Here is a 24,122-nt window from a genome sequence, read left to right on the forward strand (position 1 = left end):
TGGTCTAAAGAGCATCTGGGGATCCAAGGCTTGGAAGCCCTATTCTAGAACAGGCCACCATCTGGTTGCAGAGGTGGTGTACACAGCAGTACACCACTCTGTGCGGACCCTTTTTCTGTCTGCATCCAGAGGCAAGGTTTAACCCAGATCCCCATGCCAATGATGAAGAAAGCATAGATGAGTGGCAACAGGGTTGGCTTCCACTTTATTGAAGACTGTTGCTATAGCAGTGTTGGAGACATACTAAGGTGGGAGCCACAGGTACTGGAGAGGTTGAATTCCTACCTTCCTAGACTACGTGTACAAAGTGGTAGAAAAGAGGCTTCAGCAGGGTCAGGAATTGGCTTACGTGGAATCCTATCACTTACCTGCCGAGTTTTGTGCAGAAGTAACTGACTTTCTAACCCAGAATGTACAGGATCTGTAAGCAGTGGGGGATTCGCCCCAAATACAACTTAGCAAATACAATCAAAATCTGAAGTATTAGTTGATTGTAATGTTGGCCAGGTTGTATTAATAATGATGATATTTTTATAGCACTTTATAATGTTTAAAGCATATGTTGCTTTAGTAATCCTTATCCCAGCCTTGTAACTTAAATTAGAGTATTACCTCCATCTTGCACGTGGGCTGAGACATTATGGCTTGTGGCAAAGGCTACCATGAAGCTCTTCTCACGATCAGTGAGAAGAGTTTCTGTCGGGTCTGCGGAGAGAGTGGGCTTAGCCTGCTCTCCCCGCAGACGATCGAGCTCATAGCCTTGGGCAGCCGAATTGGCCGCCCACATGACGGCCAGTTTCATCATGAAGCTGACGGGGGCTGTGGAGATCGGGGGCCGCATGGCCCCCAGAAGTCCCGCTTGAGTGCATGGGCCATCCTGCAGAGACCCCTGAGTCCGGGAGGCTGCTTGCAGCCTCCCAGTCGGGGGTCTACTCATGTATCATTCAGTTAACCTCATGAGTGCTTGCTCCGTTAACCTCATTTAAGGGGAGGGTGTTTTAGGCGGGCTAGCCACCTTGGGAGTACTGGGCTCGCCCGCGAGCCCAATGGTTCCCCTGATCAACCGAAAGCGGGCTAAGGGAGCTTAGTCCATTTCCCATTGATTGTGGGAATAGCTTCCTTGTGTTTTCTGGGTTTCATCCATAAATTGGGAGAAAGGTCTTGCAATGCTGAAATCAACCATGTTTGTAAAGTATTTTATTCCAAGCTTGCTGGAGTGCATTTTTGACATCAGAATCTTTTTTTTTTTTTTTAGTCTGATCATGATAGTTCAGCTGAGAGCAGAAGTGAAGATGAGGAGTTCTATGATGCTGATGAAGAGACTCAAATGATCAAGTGAAGGATAAAACACCTCTATTTAATGTAATGTCATTTTTGAATTATCTAGTCAGATTCATCTGTGCAAATTTTAAAGTCAAGAGCAATCTGTGGGCAGAAGAAATATGCACAGTACTGTTGTGTCTGCTTTTAAGAGAAAAGTAGGTCACCATCAGACCCTTGCCATAGGATGACTGCTTGTCACCGGTAACTACTCTGGCAGATGAAGACTGTTCCTGATTTTGTCACAATTGAAGAATGTGCAGGCCATACATGATGTGGGTGCCACTTGTGAATCTTAGGAATGGACCGAATTGGTAGCCAAACTTCTTCTGCATGTGTTAGTTTCTTCCTTTGAAGTGGGCTTTTATTCAGTTGAGAATGGTCTGATCATTAAGCATGGATTGTTTTTTCCTGGTGAAACTTGACTGTGGAGAGGCATAATTTGATCCATTTGATGAGAACAGAGATCTTGTGCCATGAATGCAATTCTTGCTGGTTCTTTTTTGTGCAGAATTTTAATTTTGGGGCAATGCAGTAGATAAGGCATTCTGTAGAATGCAGCAATATTAAGAGAGCAGAGACCAGCAAGACTAGTTTTTTAAAAATTTGTTTTAACTTTTGCACAAAGATACTGCCTTAACACAAGAGCCCTGAGCTTGCCAACCAAGAGTTGGTCGATCTTACACTGTTTCCACCTTTGACTATTTACTCCTGTATATTTTCTGTGTCACATAACTTCACCGGGGGAGGGGAGCGCTACTCAGCCAGGTCTTAGTCTGCTTTGGGCTACTCTTGCCTGACAAAGAAAGTACGAGCAGCAGAGTCCTGCTGGTGAATTTGAACAGAAGGATAACGAGCATTGCCAACTTGAGTTCAAACTTCTTATGTTTGCTTGCTGCTCTGTTTGTTGTTGAAGGATTACAATCTCTTGTTCACAGATAACCTCTTATTTTTCCAAAAGTGTGTGGCTGTGAGTAGTGGCAAACAATTATCCTTTCTCTTCCTTAGGAGAGAAGACTGTTCTAAGGGATTTGAACAGCACAATAATCTGTGTGACGGCCTCCCTCCATGCTTCCTTGTGAAGTGTGTAAATATTTGCATGCACACTTCTCCCTCCCACCGCACACACACTTTCCTCCCCTGTATTGTAAATGGGAGGGAAGAGAGTTGAGGCCAGAGATGGGAGCCCTTGGAAACCTTCCCAGCACCACTTGCAGCTCCAGAATGGTAATGCAGGAAAGGTAGGTGGCACGCAATGTGCCCATTGAAGGGTTGCCTTCTGTGTACGAGCTGGTTGTGTTTAGTGGGTCCACTGCTACCAGAGTCAGAGCTGCATCTGACTCATAGCATACACACCTGACTCTAGTTGTTGCCTGTCTCAGCTTACTGTAGACCTCTGCAACTTCTCTTTTTGAATTAAGCATCATATTTTACCAATGTGTGTGAAGATAGCTTGCTCTTCTGCTCTGGACTAGCATCTGTTGATGCTCTAGGTACCTGGTATATTGTCTCGAGGTAGAAGGTTGGAGGACATACTCCAGGAGGCCCCTTCTATCTGCTCCAGGACTTGTGCAGATCTGTAGGACTAGCCAAACCAAAGCTGCAGTAGATGCTGCCTGCACTGGCAAGTTTCTGCAGGCCAATCAAGATATCTGAGTTAAAGTGGAGTTTGATTCCTGCTGAATTTTGTATGACCAGTCTTCGCAGGACTGACTTTTCTTTTATTGCTCTAGATGGTGTGGCTTTGAGGGCATTTTTTCCTCTGTAGTTTTTCAATCCAGCAGGTATCTAAAGGCATTTAAATTCAGATAATGGAATATTGATTCCAGACCATTTTACTTGTTCAGTTTTAGTTGGGGATTCCAGTTAAAACTCTGGTTATAGGGAAATAACATTTTATTAGTTGTTGCCAGGACTTATTTCCAACAGGGCAGATTAGGCTGAGGTTGGGCATGTTTGAGACATCTATTGGCTAATGACCAGCAATACCCCTTTCCTCCCCGCTCCTCCCATGTCAGCTTAGATGCTCTCATTTCTCTAGTTTTTCTTTAACACTTTTGTCTAATTCTGAGCTATATATTCTGTTCCCACTTCAGTGCTAAAACATACACCAGAAGAGGAAGGAACAGGACAGCTTTCCCCACAGCACAATTCTCCTTCCACCTGCCATTTCTGGAAAAATGCAGTTACATTTCTGTGTCTGATGGGGCTTTGATCACTTCAAAAGCTCTGTTGTTCCTGAAAGCAGCAGAGGGAGGGCTTGGGGACTTCAAACAAAAAGGCTTTGGAAGAGCAGATCCAATGAAAGTTGTCCCTTTTTAAGTTGATAGAAGTGACCTGAGTGAGAAGCTGCTTTGACACTAGAGTCCAAAAAGCTTAAATGAATCTCTTCTCCCTATCACCCATCCCCTATCCAACTTGCAAGAGGTGCTAGTTGGAGGGCAAAAAAACCTTTGGAAACTTTTCAGCATGTATCCTTAGATAAGCTCTACTGGAAGCACAGCATGACTAAAGGATGTGTACCAGTAAGGGGGGAAATTGCTGGATGGAGGAGCTGTTTCCTGAGAGAGAGATGATGGTTTCCCTTGGCCTTGACCATGGTGACTGCCATTCTTCATTCTGAATTCAGTGCCTTTAAAACAAATCTAAGGCTCCAGTAGTGTGCACACTTACTAGGACAGCAGTTCCCAGCCTTGGGTCCCTAGATGTTGCTGGACCACAACTCTCATTTGGCCATTGTGACTGGAGTTGATGACAGTCCAACAGGATCAGGAACCCAAGGCTGGGAACCCTTGCACTAGGGAGTAAATCCCATTGAAGTTGGTGAGGCTGACTTTTGCTTCTGAATAAGCATGTATAGGATTGCCCTATAAGACTCTTTCTGAAGCAAGAAAGTAAAGAAAAAATGCTTATTCAAACACAGGTGGAAATCTGGACATGTGTGTGCTTGCTTCTGTTTTGTTTTTGTTTTTGATCAAACAAGTTCCCTTGTGATTTTTGTTAGTTCTTTTGACTTCTCAATCTGTGAAAATGGACAATACATTTAAATAAGTCCTGGGGAGCCAAAAATACACTAAAACACAAGTCCTTGTAAAATTGGTAAATCATGAATATTGGGGTAGTGAGGCTGTCATTGAGTGCTTTGAATTTCTCAAATTAATATTTTGTAGTTGAGGAAAACCTATTTTGCCACATAATGAAGTCGTTCACACAATCAAGAACTGTTTTCTACCTGGGTTTGGGAGCTGTGTATGCTCCCAGTGTTGGGTTGTGTGTAAGCAAGGTAAGAGGAAAACCTGGGTGGAAGTGATTGTGTGGAAGAAAGGTAGGAAGAGAAGCTACCCAGGTTTTCCTCCTACCTTGCTTCCACACAACCGAAAATTGGGAGCACACTCAGCTCCCAAACCCACATAGAATACAGTTCTTGATTGTGTGAATGACCTCAATGTGTTTTTAAAATAAGAGATTTATGGCAGGCCATCACTGTTTGATTGCACATGTACTAATAGGTATATGTGGGGTCATTGGTGAACTGGCACAGTGGAAATGGTGTGCTTTCCCTGGGAAGACCAGTGAGAAACAACTTTGTAAACATGGTGGGATGAGGAAGGAAGCAGGCAGGTAGGTAGGCAGGCTGCTTGCATCTGTGTAGTTCTTGGCTGCACCAGGAAATAAGCTTTGTCTTGCAGCATGAGTGTCTAGGAAGGAGTGCTATGCCTGGGACCTCACTGATGAAGTTAAACATGCAATTTATTACAGTTTTTATTGTAATAAATTGTAATTTATTACATTTTTTTAAAAAAGATATGAGAGTTTTAAGGAACTCTTTTTACCTTTTGGCCTCCAGTCCAGAAAATACCGTTCATTGCACCTGTTCACCTGTGCCTTGTCCTAATCTACTCCTTCTCCATGGTCTTCCAGGGATTGCATTCCGTTTGTCTTTTCCTTAGCTGGCTGCTCCTATATTATCCCCAGGAACTGTCTTTTATCTGCTGTGTTCTGTTGTATGTTTTGTTCTGTTGTGACTTTCATGGTTTAGTATTGTGGTGATGTGTGCCATCATAGGTGCTTTAGAAATAAAGCAGAAACAATTTAAATATATAAATAAAGCAAACAGCTTTTAGATGACTGCTCCAGTTCGTCAGACTTAATATAAGGAATGGAACTTTGATAGCTCTCTCTTGCTAGTAATGATTTCAGTTGCTCCAAGATTGAAACCCTAATTATTGTATTGAACAATTTAACAATTTATAAGCTCTGACAGGAGTAAAGTGTTGCCATAACTTGAATGTATACATCTGGCATGGGTTGAGATGGACACATACAACTGCTGCAGAGTCCCATTGAACTGATTTTGTGCTATAAAGAAGCTGTAATGCCAGCTTCTCAGTATCTAGTACTGTACTTGTGTGAGTCACTCCTCACCAGGGCGCCATTAGAAGAAGTGAAATAATTGATTTTCCTCATAAGCACTTTAATGTCTCTTAAATGATTTGTTGCTTTAGAAATACTACCTAGCCAGAGGTAAATGCAGAGGTTTAGAATAATGTGCAGTGTTGCACATTATTTTAAACCTATTGCACATGCACAGTGTTTTTGTTGGAATTTGATACACATATGACTTAGTCTGGCAAATCTGGAACAAGATAGTTTCCTTTGGAATTGCAAGTCAAGGGCTGGTTCTTGAGAATGAAGATGGACACAGATTAAACACTTTAGAACCAATTCCTGGGATGTATGCTTGAATTGGTTTCTGCAAATGTGTGTGTATGCCTAGCCGTGTCTGTGGTGGCACACCTATGGTGGCACACATGGCTAAAGGACAAACTTGTGTAGGGGTTCATTTGCTGCCAATGGAATAAAAATGGCATCACATGCTGCTTCAAATGGCCAGATATATATAAAAAATATTGTAGTACTATGCCTAATCCATGTTGGTGTGTGTCCTCCATGAATCACCAGATGCACCCCAAAGGTTTATGCTGAGGCTGTGTTATGGAACTTGGTGCAAAAAATGCTTTGAGTTGCTGGCATTGGGTCCTTTAATGTTAAAGCACACTATTATTTTTTTAAAGCACACTATTATTATTATTTTAAAAATAAAAACATATTTTTATTTTATTTTTTGAAGTGTAGCTCTTAATAATGGGGTGTGTTTCTGGGGCTTGAACAAGGTTTAACAAGAAACACGCAGGATAGGCATTTTGGAAAGGAAAGAGTATCTTCCTGTCACATGGGAGAGCAAGTGAGAGAGCAGTCAACACCTAAAAACATGCCACTAATTAATGGGCTTGACTTTATTTTGAGTCCTTATTTTGAGTCTTTATTTATTTTGAGTACTTCTTTGAGTATTGTCTCAAAGGAGAGCAGCATTACAGTACTTGAAGAACCACCCACCAAAAAGAGAACTTAGGAATGTTTATGACAGTGATCATGGTCCAGGTCACAGATTTTGGTCTCCAAATGTAGAAACCAGCAGCTAGTACAGAATCTTGAGAATCCCAGCTTTCATTTTCCTTGACTGAATACCTCTTACTTGTAGATAAAACTCTATACATAAAAGTTGTGGAAGATAATAAATGGGATTTCAGTTTTCTAGAGATAGATTGTTCATCCTCTCTCATCTTACCATTCCAGAACTCTTTCTTTCCTCAGTCAACACATCAGATTCTGTAACTATTTCTTTTAAGCAGGTGTCCTGACAAGTAGTACTCTAAAACGAGTTAAATTTATTTGTTGGAATTCAGTTTGCAGCTACATCATCAGTGGAGTCTGCCATACTTAAGCTCTAAATGATAACCTGTGAAGAAATGTTAATTGTGGCTCATTCAAAGATGCCTTTTGAAGCCTATTTGTCTACAGAAATGTTACTCTGAAGGTGCTTTTTATGAGCTGTTTTTCGAAATTCAGAATTTGGGGCACTTTAAATACAAGGGACATATATAGACAATGTCACACTTCTAACAGATATGTGCTCTAGGGCCTCTTGCCATCAAATGTACTTCTTCCTAGCTGCCAGCCATCCAGTTGCACATCTGTGCTGCTAAAAACAATGACCTGTTCTATAATGGGAAGATTGAACTCTTTCCTGTGTGCTGAATTTACATGCTAATTCCATCTCCTTTTAAGGTATTTGTGCCACAGATGACTATGTTCCTGTATCAGATGTGATTTGTTCTATCTTCCCTGTGCCACCCATCCATTTGCCAGATTAATCCTGCTGCCAGTTTGGTTCTAAGTGTGGAATCTTTGATACTAAGAAACACAGGCTGGAGACAGGCAAATTAAGAGTATACACAGATGAGTTTGAAAGAATATAAAAACCTGCCAAATGCTTCCCTGAGGCAAAAGGGGTAAAGGTGCAAACCATGTATGGCAATCCAGTTTTCAAACCACTTTCAGCTCTCTGGGGGGCAGGGGGAGTGTGTCTCCAGGGGCTGGAGAGACAGTCTGCAAAGATGTGTACACATCTTCTGGATCCATTTGCAGAGAAGAGTATTATACAGTGGTATCTAGACAGAAATCAACCCAGGAAACCCTTGCCCCATTGGGAGTGTTGATGATCTTTATATTGCACTCCTAAGTAAATACTTTTAGGATCATTTTACTGCTGGAAGACTTAGTTTCCCAATAAGTATACTTAGGACTGCAGCCTGAGGGTTTCAGACACTTGCCCACCTTGGGTAAGACATTGCCAATTTAAAGCTGTAGAACTGCCTTTGATTTGTACAATTTGTGTAATGTGTGTTTGACTGACTTTGTGCCTTTACTTCTCCTTCCTTTCAAAAACTCCTCAATAAAAGACATGGTCATCTGCAATTGTGTCTACCTAGTTTTCATACCAATTTACTTGTTTGCCTTCTGCCAGTGCAAGGAGTGATTTCTTTGAGAGCAGATATTTATACCTGTCCCTGCAAGGAGTAACAAGAAGGAAAGTGGTTCCACTTTGGAGTGGCATTGTCCCAGAAGGTTTGGGAAGTGTCAACTGTCAACATGAATCAATACTTTCCCTAGATATGTTGTAAATTGCTGCTAACTTCATCCTGGAGTTAGCAGAATGGAAAAATCAACTTGGCATTAGCCTTTAGAAATACATTTGAATCTGTAACTGTTTGCTGGTTTGTTAGTACTTAAATATTACATGGAGCATATGGAACTGACTGTGCAGGATTACTAAACTCCTGTTTAATCATCATGAGAGCTTCCATGTGGTTACCATCTCTCTTAACTGATCATTAAACAGACACAGCTTCTGCCATAAGCTCTTGCAGTATCTGTTCCAATAGCTCATGCTTTGCCTCTGCGTACAGTAGGATCATATTGGAAATCTTTACATTACACAACCAAGTATGCAAGTATCTACTGTAAAATATTTAGAGGTTTTCCAGATGGGAAGGTTTATTGCAGGAGGAATAGTAGAACACTTCTATCTCATTGGCTATATTGTTTTATTTGTATTAGGTTAAGAAGTTGTAGAGAAGCCATTGAAGGGCTAGGTTGTTACAGCAAAATGCACGCGCACAACCAGTATGTGGTTGTGAATGGTGTGAAGACTGGTCAAATTAAAAGAAAAGTGATGATGGGGGATGATGAAATTTGATTCATAGATTGAGCTATGAATTGAGAAAATCGCTAGTTTCAATCTCACCTTGCCATGAATTCTGTGTAGAGTCGAGCAAGGTGCTCTTGGACCCTCCTTTGAAACAAAGATAATACAAACCTACCTTATGGAGGGGAGGATTATAAGGATTGCTCCAATCCAGTGTATGCCGTTTGAACACTGAAGATCACTATGTAAATATTGTATTTATTATTATTATTATTATTATTATTAAGTAGTAAGTGGAAAACAAGTTGGACTAGTTGAGAAAGATGAGGAAACAATGGCAAAAATACTGTGCATTATTGATTGATTGATTGATAGATTGATAAATTTATATACCGCCTTTCATTAAAACAATCCCAAAGCGGTTTACAACAAAATTTAATGAGCAAGAAAAGGAATTTACAGTGGATAGAGAGTTTTTCCACTTCAATTGGGAGGAGTTTAGCTAATCTGAAAGGCAATTTAAGAGGGTGAGGGGAGTGATCACAGCTGCTGGGCTTGAGAGCCTTGCAAGAGAGCTGTAGGGCTAAGCCAAACACACAGGTGCAGGACACAAGCAAGACTTTGCTCAACCTTTTTATAGTGCAAATTAAGAGCTAATGTCAAGGCAGGACAGAATGATTACTGCACTTCCAAACCTTCATGGGTAGGACAGAAGGAGCTGCTACCAAGCTCCTCTTCTTCCCAGCCTCCCAAAGTGGGAGGGGAGGAGCTGCTAGTAAAGGATGCAGCAACAGTGACAGCTTCTCCACTTCCCACCCTCAGGAAGTGAGGACTGCTGCCAACTGTCTCATGATATCTTCCCACAGAGGTGCCCCCAGGTAATTTTGGAGCATGGACCTAAGGGCCTTTGGAGCCCCACCCCCCTCTGCATGTTAAGCATCATCCCCCTACACACACAGTGAGACATACAATATTAATGTAGTAATAATAATACATTAATAATACAATAATAATACATTAAAGTATTAATGTATTTTTTAATTAATGTTTTACTTTTAATCTTCGTGTAAACTGCCCAGAGACGTAAGTTTTGGGCGGTGTAAAAATATAATAATAAATAAATAAATAATATTTTTAACGTGGGCTTTTGAGGACTCAAACAGCAACTTGACTCACAAGAACGTAAGGATATAAAACAAGTATATTTATGCAAATATGCATTAGCAGAAACATTTCAACATGCAACCTATCACTTTTCCCCACTCCCCCCTCTGTCTCTAAAGCATCCACTACAATTGCACCCAGCTGCCTGGCATAGTGCGGGCCTGCGACCACACCACCCAGGACAGACTAAGGAGGATTTGGGGGCCTCTCAGGGGGTGTGGAGGCCCTGGACTTTGGCCCCATAAGAGCGCCTCTGTCTTCCCCCTCCCCATTGGCCAATAGTAATGTCTGTCTAGAAGTCATGCAGCAGCTACACTTCCTGCCCTCTCCAGAGGCCAAAGGGAGCATCCCCCAGGCCTTGCGATGATCTGCCCCATGGCACAGGCATGAATCTGTCAGCCAACATGCCACTGCTGTCACTGCAAAAGAGTCAATGAGGGCGAGTGAATGTGAGCCCTTGGGCTAATCTGGCCCAGCTATGACACCATCCCCGTTTCCTGGAGTAGGCCCAAATTTTCCTTTGTTACAGAAAGATTTTAATCATTTTCAGGATTTGAGGCACCCACTGAAGCCTGGATAGCACCATAGTAGCCAAGAGAAAGAGACAGACCTCACATTGAAGGCGGAGCAGAAAAGAAGTAACCCCACAATATATCTTTGGATTGAAAAAATCTGCCTGAAATACTTTGAGAGTTACATGCTGTTTAACTCTTGGGAAGGCATTAACAGTTCTGGGCTTTTGGAAGACATGATTCCAAATCAAATGGAGCCAGCGTGGTGTAGTGGTTAGAGTGCTGGACTAGGACCAGGGAGACCTGAGTTCGAATCCCCATTCAGCCATGATACTAGCTGGGTGACTCTGGGCCAGTCACTTCTCTCTCAGCCTAACCTACTTCACAGGGTTGTTGTGAGGAGAAACCCAAGTATGTAGTACACCGCTCTGGGCTCCTTGGAGGAAGAGCGGGATATAAATGTAAAAATAAATAAATAAATAAAATCTATTGAAATTTGGAGGCGTGTTGAAAAAAGCTAGTTCTAGAGCATAGAGGGCAAACAAAAACATTATAGAAAATAACAAATAATCATACAGGATTGGGACGGAATTTGGGATAAATAATGGAAGGCCTTGTTTAGACCTGCACATCTTGCAATCTACCAAATTCAACACAGTCCACAGTCCACTTTCTTTTTACTGATTACCTGGGACTGCAAAAACAGGGCTGACAAACACCTGTCAGGCCACAATACATGGTTGGTGGGCTGTATTTGGTTGGTCACACAAGTTGTGCAGGTCTGGCCTAGCTGTTGAAAGTCCTTCTAAAAAAACAGGATTCATGAAAGGCAATGACCAGACTAGCAGTCAGAGAGGTCTGTTTGGCAGTTTAAAACTTGAATACAGTATGATGTCCACTGAAATACACCTCAAATGAAAACACAGAAAGGAGTCTGAAACCATGCCTCCACCCCCACCCCACCCCAAAGCAGCAGTGTGGAAGGAAGATATTGTTAAAGCTAAGAAACATCCTCTGCTTTTACCGGCTTCTTAAAAAAAAAAATCTTCTAATAGGCAACAGGGCCTGATAAGTAAGTCTCAGGGCATACTCTGAAGGCGGCAAAGGAGATTTCAGGTTGCCAGCAGATCTTTAGAGATTGCCAACCGACCTTGAAGGCAGAGGAGGCAACAAGCTTGTACTTCTCTCCATAAGAAGATATCAAGCAAGGAAACAAACAAACAAGAAAACAGAGTGGGGATGAAAAGCTAAGTTTGTTAGGGCTAGTAATTTTGTAGGGTTTGATTTCTGGCTGGCTAGAAGTGTTGTTGTTTTTTGACAGCGCAGGAGCAGTTAGCCTGAGTAGATTAATTCCAGATGAGTGACTCAGCTTGTGGGAGGTGTCACCTTCCTGAGGAAGTCAGATTGCCAGCAGATCTTGAAGACAAGGCTCAGACTTGAGGAGCTTTGTTCCTAGGGACTTTGCTAACAGGAGTTTGCAAACAGATATCAAAGGAGTTTAGCAGGAATTTAGTGGGGAACTCTGTGGGGAGGCACACAAGTGGTCCCCCTTCATCACAGAGGAGACATGCAGCACAAGGGTAAGGTGAGTACTACTCACCTTTTGTAATTTTCTTGGAGGACAAACCTTAAAACCTTTAATTAGCTGACAACTGCTCCCAATACATAGCTTCAAGTGAACAAGTCCTATATATTCCAAATAGCCAATCAAACCAGTTATGAAGGAAGACTGTCTAGACCTGCTAAATGACTGTGCCTTAGAACAGTTATTAAATTTATCATATTTTTATACTGCCTGATATGTACATCTCTAGGCGGTGTACAAAATTTTTCGTGGAACCAACCAGAAAGACAGTGACTTTGGACTTAATCCTGAGTGGTGCCCAGGACTTGGTGTGAGATGTCAGAATTGCAGAACCATTGGGGAGCAGTGACCATAGTGTGATCCATTTCAGTATATATGTGAGTGGAGAATTGTCAGGAAAGTCCAACACAGATGTGTTGGACTTCAGAAGGGGAAACCTAAAAAATGAGGGGACTGGTAAAAATGAAGTTGAAAAAGAAAGTCAGGAGAGTCGAATCACTCCAGAAAACATGGAACTTATTTAAAACCACAATAATAGAAGCTCAGTTGGAATGTATACCAAGAAGGAGGAAAGGTACCACCAAGTTCAAGAGGATGCCAGCATGGCTAACAAGTAGAGTCAGGGAAGCTATAAAAGGGAAGAAGACTTTGTTCAGAAAATGGAAGTCCTTCTCAAATGAAGAGAACAGAAAGGAAAATAGACTCTGGCAAAAGAAATGCAAGGAGACAATAAGGGATGCAAAGAGAGAGTGTGAGGAGCATATCACTAGAAGTGTCAAGGGGGATAACAAAAGCTGCTTTAAATATATCAGAAGCAGAAAACCTGCCTGGGAAATGGTTGGATCTTTAGATTATATGGGCATGAAAGGGTTTATTGAGGAGGATTGCGGAGAAGCTAAATGAGTTCTTTGCTTCTGCCTTCACGGTGGAGGATACTGACCATATACCCACTCCAGAACTGACCTTCTCAGGCTTGGAGGCTGAAGAACTGGGCCAATTTGAGGTGAAAAGGGAATATGTTCTAAACTATCTTGAAACACTAAAAGTTAACAAATCACCAGGGCCAGATAGCATCAACCTAAGAGTTCTGATGGAACTCAAATGTGAAATTGCTGCTCTCCGAGCAAAAATATGTAACTTGTCCCTACAATCAGGCTCTGTACGAGAAGACTGAAAAGTAGCCAATGTGACTCCAGTTTTCAAAAAGGGATCCGGGGTGGGGGCGGGGGTTTCCTGGAAATTACAGGCCAGTCCGCTTAATTTTGGTGCCGAGTAAATTGATAGAGAGCATACTTGACAAAATTGTTATAGAAGAAAAGACCTTGCTGAAGGAGAACCGGCATGGCTTCTGCAAAGGAAAGTCTTGCCTCACTAATCTTTTGGAGTTCTTTGAGAGTTTCAACAGGAATGTGGATAAAGGTGATTCAGTTGACACAGTATACTAGGACTTCCAGAAAGCTTTTGACAAAGTTCCCCACCAAAGGCTCTTGTACAAACTTAATCATGGGATAAGGGGACAAGTTAATGTGTGGATCAGTAACTGGTTGAAGGACAGGAAACAGGGTAAGAATAATGGACAATTTTAACAATGGAGAGAAGTAGGAAGTGGGATCCCCCAGGGATCAGTACTGGGACCCGTGGTCTTTAACTTTTTCATAAATCATCTAGAAGTTGGGTTAAGCAGCAAAGTGGCCAAATTTGCAAATGACACTAAACTATTTAGGGTAGTGAAATCCACAACAGATTGTGAAGAGCTCCAAAAAGATCTCTCCAAACTGGGTGAGTGGGTGACAAAATGGCAAATGCGTTTTAATGTAAGCAAGTGTAAAATGATGCATATGGGGGCAAAAAAACCCAACTTCACATATATGCTGATGGGATATGAGCTATTGGTGACTGACCAGGAGAAAAATCTTAGGGTTGTGGTGGACAGCTCGTTGAAAGTGTTGACTCAGTAGAAGGCAGCTGTGAAAAAGGCCAGTTCCATGCTAGGGATCATTAGCACTTACATTTAGCAATAGCAATAGCACTTACATTTATATACCGCTTTATAGCCGAAGCTCTCTAAGCGGTTTACAATGATTTAGCATATTGCCCCCAACATTCTGGGTACTCATTTTACCGACCTCGGAAGGATGGAAGGCTGAGTCAACCTTGAGCCCCTGGTCAGGATCGAACTTGTAACCTTCTGGTTACAGGGCGGCAGTTTTACCACTGCACCACCATTAGGAAGGGGATTGAAAATAAAAATGCTAATTATAATGCCCTTGTACAAATCTATGGTGCAACACATCTGGAGTACTGCATACAGTTTTGGTCACCGTATCTTAAGAAGGATATTGTAGAACTGGAAAAGGTGCAGAAGAGGGCAATAAAGATGATCAGGGGCCTGGAGCACCTTCCTTATGAGGCAAGGCTACAGTATCTGGGACTCTTTATCTTAGAAAAGAGGCAACTTAAGGGGGAGACATGATTGAGATGTATAAAATTATGCATGGAGTGGAGAGGATGGACAGAGACAACTTTTTCTCTGTGCGGCTCCGTTTTTGAGAGGTTTCAGCCAGTGCTGAGCTCCCAGCCTGGCTGGGAATGCCTGTCTTTGCCTTTGAAAGCATGGAGAAGACAACCCAGCCACGCTGGGAGTCCAGCACTTACTGAATTTTACACCAAAATGGGGGCACGTAGCCCCGTCTGCTATTGTTGCCATGCCCCTTGCATCTTACGTCAGACACAAGGGGCATGGCTGGGTCGGTGGGGGCTGCCGGTGGAAGCCTAGATGAGATCCATTGGTGTCATAAATGATCTGGAAGTTGGGGTAAGTAGCGAGGTGGCCAAATTTGCAGATGATACTAAACTCTTCAGGATATCATCATCAATTTTATTACAGCCATTGGCCAGCAGAAATAGAAATAACAAACATATCCAATACAACAATACTAAAACACAATAAAACAAAATACAGTCATTCATTAAAAAATTAGTTTAAAAAGCATAAACAGCTTCCACAGTTAAGCACTTAATTGAGACCTTCAGGATATTGAAATCCAAAACATTGTAAGGAACTCCAAAAGGATCTCTCCAAACTGGGTGATTGGGTGACAAAATGCCAAATGCGGTTCAATGTAAGCAATAGTAAAGTGATGCATATTGGGATTAACAAACCCAACTGATGGGGTCTGAGCTGTCAGTGACTGATCAGGGAGAGAGTTCTTGGGGATGTGGACAGCTCGTTGAAAGTGTTGACTCAGTGCGCGGCAGCTGTGAAAAAGGCAAATTCTGTGCTAGGGATCATTAAAAAGGGGATTGAAAAATAAAAACACTAATATTGTAATGCCCTTATACAAGTCTATGGTGCAGCCACATCTGGAATACTACATGCAGTTCTGGTTTCCATATCTTAAGAAGGACATTGCCAGTATCAGCTGGTGAGGGTGGTGGCAGGGTGGTGGCGAGAGGTACCTTTAAGTGTAAATTAGTAGGTTCTTACCTCTGGTACCACTGCACTGAAAGCTGTCCCAAGCAGTGGTGTGCTGTCGAGTACCCCCTGTGGCAGGGGATTGGCTCCGCCACTCACCTGCCTCCACGCATGTGAGTGGCAGAGCCGATCCCCTGCTGGAACCAATCCCCTGCTGGAACCAATCCCCTATGGTGGGGAATCAGTTCTGCCACTGGGGGTGCTGGGCAGCATGCCACTGCTCTGAGCAGCTTTCAGGTGCAGTGGTACTGGAAGTAAGCACCTACTAATTTACGCTTAAAGGTGCCTCTCGCCCCCACCCCCGGCAGTGCCCTCACCAGCCACTACTGGACATTGCAGAACTGGAAAAGTTGCAGAAGAGGGCAACCAAGATGATCAGGGGCCTGCAGCACCTTCCTCAAGGAGGCAAGGCTACAGCATCTGAGGCTTTTTAGTTTGGAAAAATGGTGACTACAGGGAGACATGAAGTTAGAGGTGTATACAGTTATGCATGGAGTAGAGAGAGTGGACAGATAAATTTTTCTCTCTCACACACACAAGACTAGAACCAGGGGTCTTCCCATTAAACTGAACACCAGGAATTTTAGGACCAATAAAGGAAGTACTTTTTCACACAGCACATAATAAATCTATGGAATTCCCTACCATGACAAGTGGTGATGGCCACTAGCTTGGGTAGCTTTAAAAGGGGCTTAGACAAATTCACAGAGGACAGGTCTATCAATGGCTACTAGTCTGGTGGCTATAGGCCACTTCCAGCCTCAGAGGCAAGATGCCTCTAAATACCAGTTACAGGGCAGCATCAGCAGGAGCAAGCGCATGCCTTCACCTCTTGCCTATGGGCTTCCCAGAGGTATCTGGTGGGCCACTGAAACAGGATGCTGGATAGGCCTTGGGCCTGATCCAGCAGGGGTGTTCTTATGTTCACCATAGATAGCTGCAAAAAGCTTAAAGTTTTTTTAAAAAGCCATCTGGCAGAGAAAGGGGAAGGAGGCAGTTGGGGCTTCAGCAGTGGAACCTGCCAAGAAGTTGGGCTTTAGCATATGCCTAAGGGTGTTGTGTGCAGAGATGCACCTAGGTAATTTTGGAGCCTGGACCTAAAGGCCTTTGCCCCCCACCCCCATCCCCACCGCAAGTTAAGCATCATTTTTTAACTTGAAGGTTCTTGAGAGTTGCGACAAACCGCACACCACCCAGGGCAGACTAAAGAGGATTTGGGGGCCCCCATGGGGTGTAGAGTCCCTGGACTTTGGCTCCAAAGTCCAGAAGAACACCTCTGGCTGTGTGCTAATATCAGGCCTGCTGCTAAGGTGCCCCATTTTGTGACTAATGCTCAGCATACTGTTAATAGCTGTGTGGGACTCATTTGTCCATATGAGTTCACTAACAATATTTTTAAAATCCTGTGATGGCAATGACAACTAATTCCAAATCAGCCTAAACATAAAGACTCCAATTGTAGTTTCATCTAGTTAACTCTCAAGGGGAAGAATTCATGCTAAAGTACTTCAGTTTAACCAGATGATGGATCTGACAGTAAATTTGTATGATTTAGATCAAAATCCAGCAAAAGCTAGCTATGACTAGAGTTGCTACATTTGTCAGAGAGAAGTCCTGGACAAAATCATCAAGCCAGGTGTGTGTGTGTGTGTGTGTGCTGGGGTGGAAGGAACAAATTTTAAAATCCTGCTTTTTTGACTAGGATTGGAAAGAGTGCTCAAGTAGAGCTTGATGGCTGTTTCACACAATCCCCCCTATAGCATTCTTTGCATGGGAGAAGCTTAGAAGGGTTTCATCAACACAATCAAATATGTGAAATAAATAAAATGATGGTTAACACAAGTGCAGGTGGGAAATGGAAGGAACCTTGTTCATATCAATATGAACAAAGAACTCCACTTCAACGCATGTTTGAGAGAGTGGGCTAGTTGAGAGAGGGGGAGGATATAGGTACAGAGCAGGCCGCTGTGTTTTGCCTGGCATGGATACTGCTATGTAAGATCTTCCAGGGGGAGCTGCTGTTTGCACCTTTTGGACCTTCTCAGCTCTTATAGTTTTGGGAGCAGTAGCTGGAGGTGGAGCTTCTGCAGAGCTTCATCTTTCATGTTGTGATAATACAGAATAGTTTTGTTTCAAGGCCTGTTGCTCGTTGCATTTCTTCCTGCTACCCCACACAGGAGACTTCCTGTTGACTAAGAGGGGACCTCACAAGACTGCAGGTGCTGTATCAAGCAATGAATGTTCTAGAGAGGTGGGACTAATGCCACTAGGGAAAGGGGAGGGGGCTCTCTCTGTTCATATACTTCGCATCGAAACCCAGAGACCCACTACCACCCTTGCCAACTCTAAAGATGACCCAGAAAGGAGGGGAAGGAGTTCACTGAGCTATATATCAAATCAAATCAAAGTTCATTGCAGTAGTTGACCAATAAGAAAAGCACAGTAGCTTCTAACTGTAGGTTGAAAACTGAAATATCACTTAGAGATAACTCTAATAAATTATTGGCATGTCTTACATGCAGCTACACAGAACATAAAGGTACAGTGTGCCATCGAGTCGCTGTCATAGCAATATTTATATTATATTATATTATATTATATTATATTATATTATATTATATTATATTATATTATATATTTATATATTTATATATTTATATATTTTTATATTAATATACCACCTGACTCCAAAGGCTCTAGACTAGACGGTTTACAAAAATAATCACAATAAAAACAGAATAAAACCAACTATTAAACAACAATTAAAATTTAAGACATACAAAGATAACTGCAATTAACAAATTTAAACAGCAATTAAAAATTTAAACCATAAAGAGATTATTAAAAGCCTGGTTTAAAAAGTGTCTCTTAAGGGCTCTTTTAAAGGCTGGTAAAGATATTAAGCCTCAAATGTCTATAGGGAGCGCATTCCAGAGCCCAGGAGCGACTATAGAGAAGGCCTGCTCCTGAGTTACCACCAGAGAGCTGGCGGTATACAGAGACAAACCTCTCTTGATGATCTTAATGTGCGGTGAGGATCATGCAGAAGAAGGCGCTCTCTCAGGTAACCCAGTCCTAAGCCGTTTAGGACTTTAAAGGTAATTACCAGCTCTTTAGATTTTGCCCAGAAAGCTATTGGTAGCCAATGCCGTTGCTTTAAAACAGACATAATATGATTGGAAACTCCAGAGACCAATCTAGCCACTGCATTTTGAACCAACTGAAGTTTCCAAACTACATTCAAAGGCAGCCCCATGTAGAGCACACTGCAGTAGTCAAGCCTAGAGGTTACCAAAGAATGCACCACAGTTCTGAGATCATTATCCTCACGGAACAGATATAACTGTCGTATCAACCAAAGTTGATAGAAAGCGGTTCTGGCCGTGGCCTCAACCGGAGAAACCAGAATGAAGCCTGGGTCCAGAAGCACTCCCAAGCTACATACCTGTTATTTCGGGGGGGGGGGGGAGTGCAACCCCATCCAGAATAGGAAGATCTATCACTTCCCTCAAAGTATGACCCCTACCATTCCATCTTGCTTGGATTCAGCTTCAATTTATTAAATTATCCCTCATCCAGTCCATTACTGCCTATCGGCAGGCATAAAGTGAGGCTATGCTATTTCCTGATGATGATGTCATAGAGAAATGGATTTGGCTGTCATCAGCCTGTTGATAACACCCTGCTCCAAATCTCCTTATGATCTCACCTAGTGGTTTCATGTAGATGATAAAAAGCATCGTAGATAGGATGGAGCCCTGAGGGACACAACAACAACAAATGTTTATATACCACTTCTCGGTTGATGCTGTCAAGGCATCTCATGGTGGGTTATCCTCGTCACGTGCTCCTGGGCAGGACTATGCAAATCAAATTTTAAAAGGCAGTCCTATATAGCTCTGACGGGGATAACCCTGCCCCAGTTCTTCTAGTCCTGTTGCTCCTGGCAGGGTGCGCCTTTTATCGCTCTTCCAGTTCAGGCCTGTATTCCTCCGTTTTTTCCCTTCTCCATTCCAGTCTGTTCTCCAGTTTCCTTGTATCTCGAGTTTCGTCTTTTGCCCTTAAAAAAAAAAAGTTTTCTGTGTTAGTGTTGGCCCTCGTGTGTTCCGTTTCTCAGCCTACCCCCCCCCGCCTCCCTTCCCGGAGGGCGTTGTATGGAGCCCTTTTAGAAGGGCCATAAACGTTTTGGTCCCGACCGGACGCCATTTTGAGCGTTTCCCTCGGCACTCGAGGAGACCGGGCGATCCACCTCCTCCCGCTCTCCAAGCTTTAAAAGATCCTTGCGCTCTTTTCCTCCCTGCCCCGGCCCCGGCTGACTCTGTTCTGTCCAGGCAGGCAGTTGGAGAGGTCCTGCGTTCGATTGCCCCTCTGGGTGGCGAGTCCTCAGGCAATATGGGGGAGAGTCAGTGTGCAGAGCGTCCGAGGCACTTTACGCGCAGCTCGGCTTCAAAGAGTGGCGGCACTCAAGCGGAGCCTCTTTTTGCCACCCTTAACGAGTGCCTTAGAGTGGGGACGTTGAGACCGCTCCCAAACCCGCCACCCTCGCAAGCGGAGCTCAGAGCACAAGGGGAGCTTCACGCTCTCTCTGCCAAGATGGCGGCCTCCTCTAGCGACCTCCACATCGCTCAAGATGGCGGCGACTCAGAAAGGGCGGGAATTGCGGCCATTACTGCCTCCACATCGGCTTCTGCTGACTTGGTGAGATCTACCCTATCGGAGGGCCGGGAGGGTTCCCCCCTATCGGAAATAGTTGGCGGCCAGCCCATTCCCCCTCCAGTTTCCCAGGAATGGCAAACCTGGTTTAAAGCTGCCATCTCAGAGTCTCTGGGCCTATTAAAGGAATCTAAGAGGAGAAAACATTCCAAAAGGCGCAGGCAGACCTCTTCCTCCTCCTCTGAGGAATCCTCCACTTTATCCTCCCCTTCCCCTCCCGCCAGAAAAGCTAAATCTAAAAAGAGACACCTAAAAAGGTCTAAAATGCACAAGAAAACTTCCAAGACCACTGTTTCTTTCCACTCCTCAGAAATTTCTGGGGAGGAGTCCGCAGACCCCACGGCCACTACCATCCGCCCAGTGGGAAATAAAGGTCCTCCTGCTCCATCCCCTCCCCTGGAGGAGGAGGCAGATGAGAACCCTGAGGGCAACAGAGAGGGAGAGGGGGATCAGGAGGGAAATCACGAGCCCTATAGGGATGAGGGAGACTGGTCAGGGGCTGAGGACCTGGAGCAGTCTCAGGTCTCTCAACGTTTATTCACCCCGGAAGATTTTAACCCCCTTATGACCAAAGTCTTAACCACTATTGGTCTTCAGGCCAAACCCCCCTCAGACCCAAGCCAGAGCACCAAGGGCGACCTGGTTTTTCCAAAACCACAACCACGTGAATTACCTCTGCCTATGCCAGCTTATTTTGCAGAAGTCATCAAGGCGGAGTGGGCTGCGCCAAGTGTCCCTAAGAAACCAACCTCGTCGGCCACCAGATTCTACACATTCCAACAAGAACCTTCCTCGTTACTGCAGACTCCAACCACCGATGCTCCCACCTCTCAGCTGAGCAGCGGTTCTCTGGTTCCAAGAGACGGGGAGGGATTTTTGAAGGATGCCTCCAACAAGAAGGCGGACTTCTCTTTCTGCCGTGTCCACGACAACTCATCCCTGGCCACCCGCTCTTCAGCTGTGGCTTCTATGACAGCTAGAGCCAGCCTATTATGGATCAACGACCTCCTCGACCAGACACCCCCAGAATCTGTCCGTCTCAGACAACAATTGTTAAAGCTTCAGCGCGCACAAGCCCTCATCGCCGACACATCCCTCGAGTCCATTCGCTATTCATCGAGAGCTTCCGCAGCATCAGTGGTTGGCAGAAGGCACCTGTGGCTTAAAGTTTGGCAAGCGGACTCCGCCTCCAAGAATAACCTGTGTGCGCTACCATACGAGGGCTCCAAGTTGTTTGGCGATTCAGCATTGGAGAACATCCTGGTCGAATCTAAGGACAAAAAGAAGACCATGCCGTCAGCTCCACGAAAACCCGACAAGCCTCCCTTCAAAAGAGGTTACCAGCCTTTTCGTTCCTTTTGTCCCTCCTTCAGGGGCAGAGACCGAGACTTCCGCGGATCAAGAGCTTCCTGGCCCCGCCAACGTTTCATCAGCAGGAACTCCACCTTCCGTAATACCAACACTCAAGGAAAACAACAAGGAAAATCTCAGCTCTGATGCAGAGCCCTCCTGCCTGGGAGGTCGTCTGTCCAGCTTCCTCCCCTCATGGCTCCACGACATCAAGGATGCCTGGGCTCTGGACTTGATACAATCAGGATACAGGATAGAACTGAGCTCCTCTCCTCGCCCAAGGTTCCTACCCACTCCTCGCTCTCGCTGTTCTACAAAGCATTTTGAAATCTCTCGGGCCATTCAACACCTGCTGGACATCGGAGCGATAGAACTGGTCCCAAGGGGCCAGGAGGGGAGAGGAGTTTACTCTATCCTATTTACTGTACCCAAAAAAGACGGCTCTCGCAGGGCCGTTCTCGACCTGAAACATCTCAACGCATATGTAAAGACCCGCAAGTTCCGCATGGAGTCCCTTCACTCCATTTTAGAATCTCTTCAACGAGGAGACCTGCTCACCTCAATAGATTTAAAGGAGGCTTACCTGCATGTCCCCATTCATCGCGACAGCAGACCCCTTCTTCGCTTCAAGTACTCAGGAGTGGACTATCAGTTCAAGGCCCTTCCCTTCGGCCTTGCCTCGGCCCCCAGGACCTTCACCAAGATACTCGCCCCCATCCTTGCGCTACTTCGCCTCCAAGGGGTGCATATCTTCGGGTACCTCGACGATCTTCTTCTGAAATCGGACTCCCTCGGCTCAGCAGAAAGAGACCTAAAAACGACGCTGGAATCCCTGGAACGGCATGGCTTTCTAATAAATGCAGCCAAGAGCCACCTATCTCCGACCCAGAGGATTCGCCACCTCGGGGTCATCATCGACACGCTGGTGGGAAAAGTCTTCCTTCCAGAGGACAGAGTCCAGGTCATCATCTCCGAAATGAAGCGGATTCTTGTGAGCCAGAGGTCACAGGTCCTGTCCTTAGCCCGCCTCCTAGGGCTCATGGTCTCCACCCTGGAAGCAGTGCCGTGGGCAAGGTTGCACCTACGGGATCTTCAGTGGTTCCTCCTGCGCTTCCAAGCTTACATCTCCAGGAGACGCAACATCTCACTCATCCTGCCTCCAACAGTCAAAGAGTCTCTGCTGTGGTGGACTCGCATTCAGAACCTTTCAGGGGGCAAGAGTTTCTTGGAACATCCGAAGCTGATAGTCACTACAGACGCCAGCAACAGGGGCTGGGGAGCCCACTGCCTCCAGCATTTGGTGCAGGGGAAATGGGACCAACACGAGCGATCCCATTCTATAAATTGGCTAGAACTGAGGGCCATCCGCCTTGCCCTCCTACGCTTCCAGCCGCTGGTCCAGGGTCAGGATGTGCTTGTGAAGATGGACAACACCACGGCCAAGGCACATGTGAACCGACAAGGGGGAACGCGCTCGCGCTCCCTGTTTCAGGAGTCTGTCCTTCTCCTATCCTGGACAGAGATCCACCTCAGCTCCATCGCTGCGCATCACGTCCAGGGCGATCTGAACTCGATAGCGGACTGGCTGAGCAGGGAGGACCTGCTCCCAGGGGAGTGGTCGCTGAACAGCTCAACGTTCAATCAGTTGGTATCCAAGTGGGGTCTTCCCCAAGCCGATCTATTCGCCACTCCCCTCAACGCGAAGGTGGAGACCTTCATCACCAGGTTCCCCTGCCGGTCAGCCTGGGGCACGGACGTGTTGTCCTGCAGGTGGCCCCAAGGACTCCTCTACGCCTTCCCGCCTATTCCACTTCTGGCCAGAGTCCTCCGAAGAATAAGAATCCTGGAAGCAGAGGTCATAATGGTGGCCCCCTTCTGGCCCAGGCGTCCCTGGTTCACGGGTCTGATCTCCATGGCAATAGACCGGCTGTGGCAACTTCCCCCGAGGCCAGACCTTCTACTTCAGGGGCCGGTGCAGCATCCCAATCCAGGCTGGTTTCAGCTAGCCACCTGGAGACTGAGCGGAGCCGACTGCGAGCGCAGGGATTACCTCAGAAAGTGACCGAAACGATTCTGGCCTCCAGAAAGGACTCCACGAACTGCATCTATCAATACACGTGGAGGATGTTCCTGCGTTGGCTCCGGTGAAATAAGATCCCCAGCGACAAAGCCTCTCTACATCACCTACTACACTTCCTCCAGGATGGCCCTGACAAGGGCCTAAAGCCCAACACCCTCAAGAGACAGGCGGCATCCTTACTACCGATGTTACGAGGTTCCTCCTCTATGAGCGTCAAGGACCGTTCCCTCCTGAGGAGATTTCTGAGGGGAGCCTCCCTTCTGTCACCGCCTGTTGTTCATCGCTTTCCGTCGTGGAACTTGAATCTGGTTCTGGGGGCGTTGCAGGTACCCCCCTTTGAGCCTATCCGGACTATTCCACTGAGACTTTCCTGG

The 24,122-nt window shown here is 45.0% G+C and overlaps 2 protein-coding genes across 6 annotated transcripts in view; both read left to right on the plus strand.

Annotated features, from left to right (window-relative positions):
• SLC22A15 (solute carrier family 22 member 15) overlaps positions 1 to 8,139 on the plus strand; it is a 49,712-nt gene extending 41,573 nt beyond the window's left edge. For 3 of the 4 annotated variants that reach the window (XR_008315895.1, XR_008315896.1, XM_053294759.1), the window contains one exon: positions 1,256 to 8,139. Coding sequence is in view for 1 of the 4 variants with exons in the window: in XM_053294759.1 (XP_053150734.1) it covers positions 1,256 to 1,339 (84 nt within the window). In the remaining 3 variants the exon portion in view is untranslated. The remainder of the gene's footprint in view (positions 1 to 1,255) is intronic. The other variant, XR_008315894.1, reaches the window with a different exon arrangement.
• Positions 2,389 to 24,122, plus strand: part of MAB21L3 (mab-21 like 3) — a 51,669-nt gene continuing 29,935 nt past the window's right edge. For both annotated transcript variants that reach the window (XM_053294761.1, XM_053294762.1), the window contains exon 1: positions 2,389 to 2,561. In XM_053294761.1, the coding sequence (XP_053150736.1) occupies positions 2,389 to 2,561 (173 nt within the window). The remainder of the gene's footprint in view (positions 2,562 to 24,122) is intronic.

The sequence above is a fragment of the Hemicordylus capensis genome, chromosome 2, assembly GCF_027244095.1.
Source record: "Hemicordylus capensis ecotype Gifberg chromosome 2, rHemCap1.1.pri, whole genome shotgun sequence".
In the NCBI taxonomy this organism is placed as follows: domain Eukaryota; kingdom Metazoa; phylum Chordata; class Lepidosauria; order Squamata; family Cordylidae; genus Hemicordylus; species Hemicordylus capensis.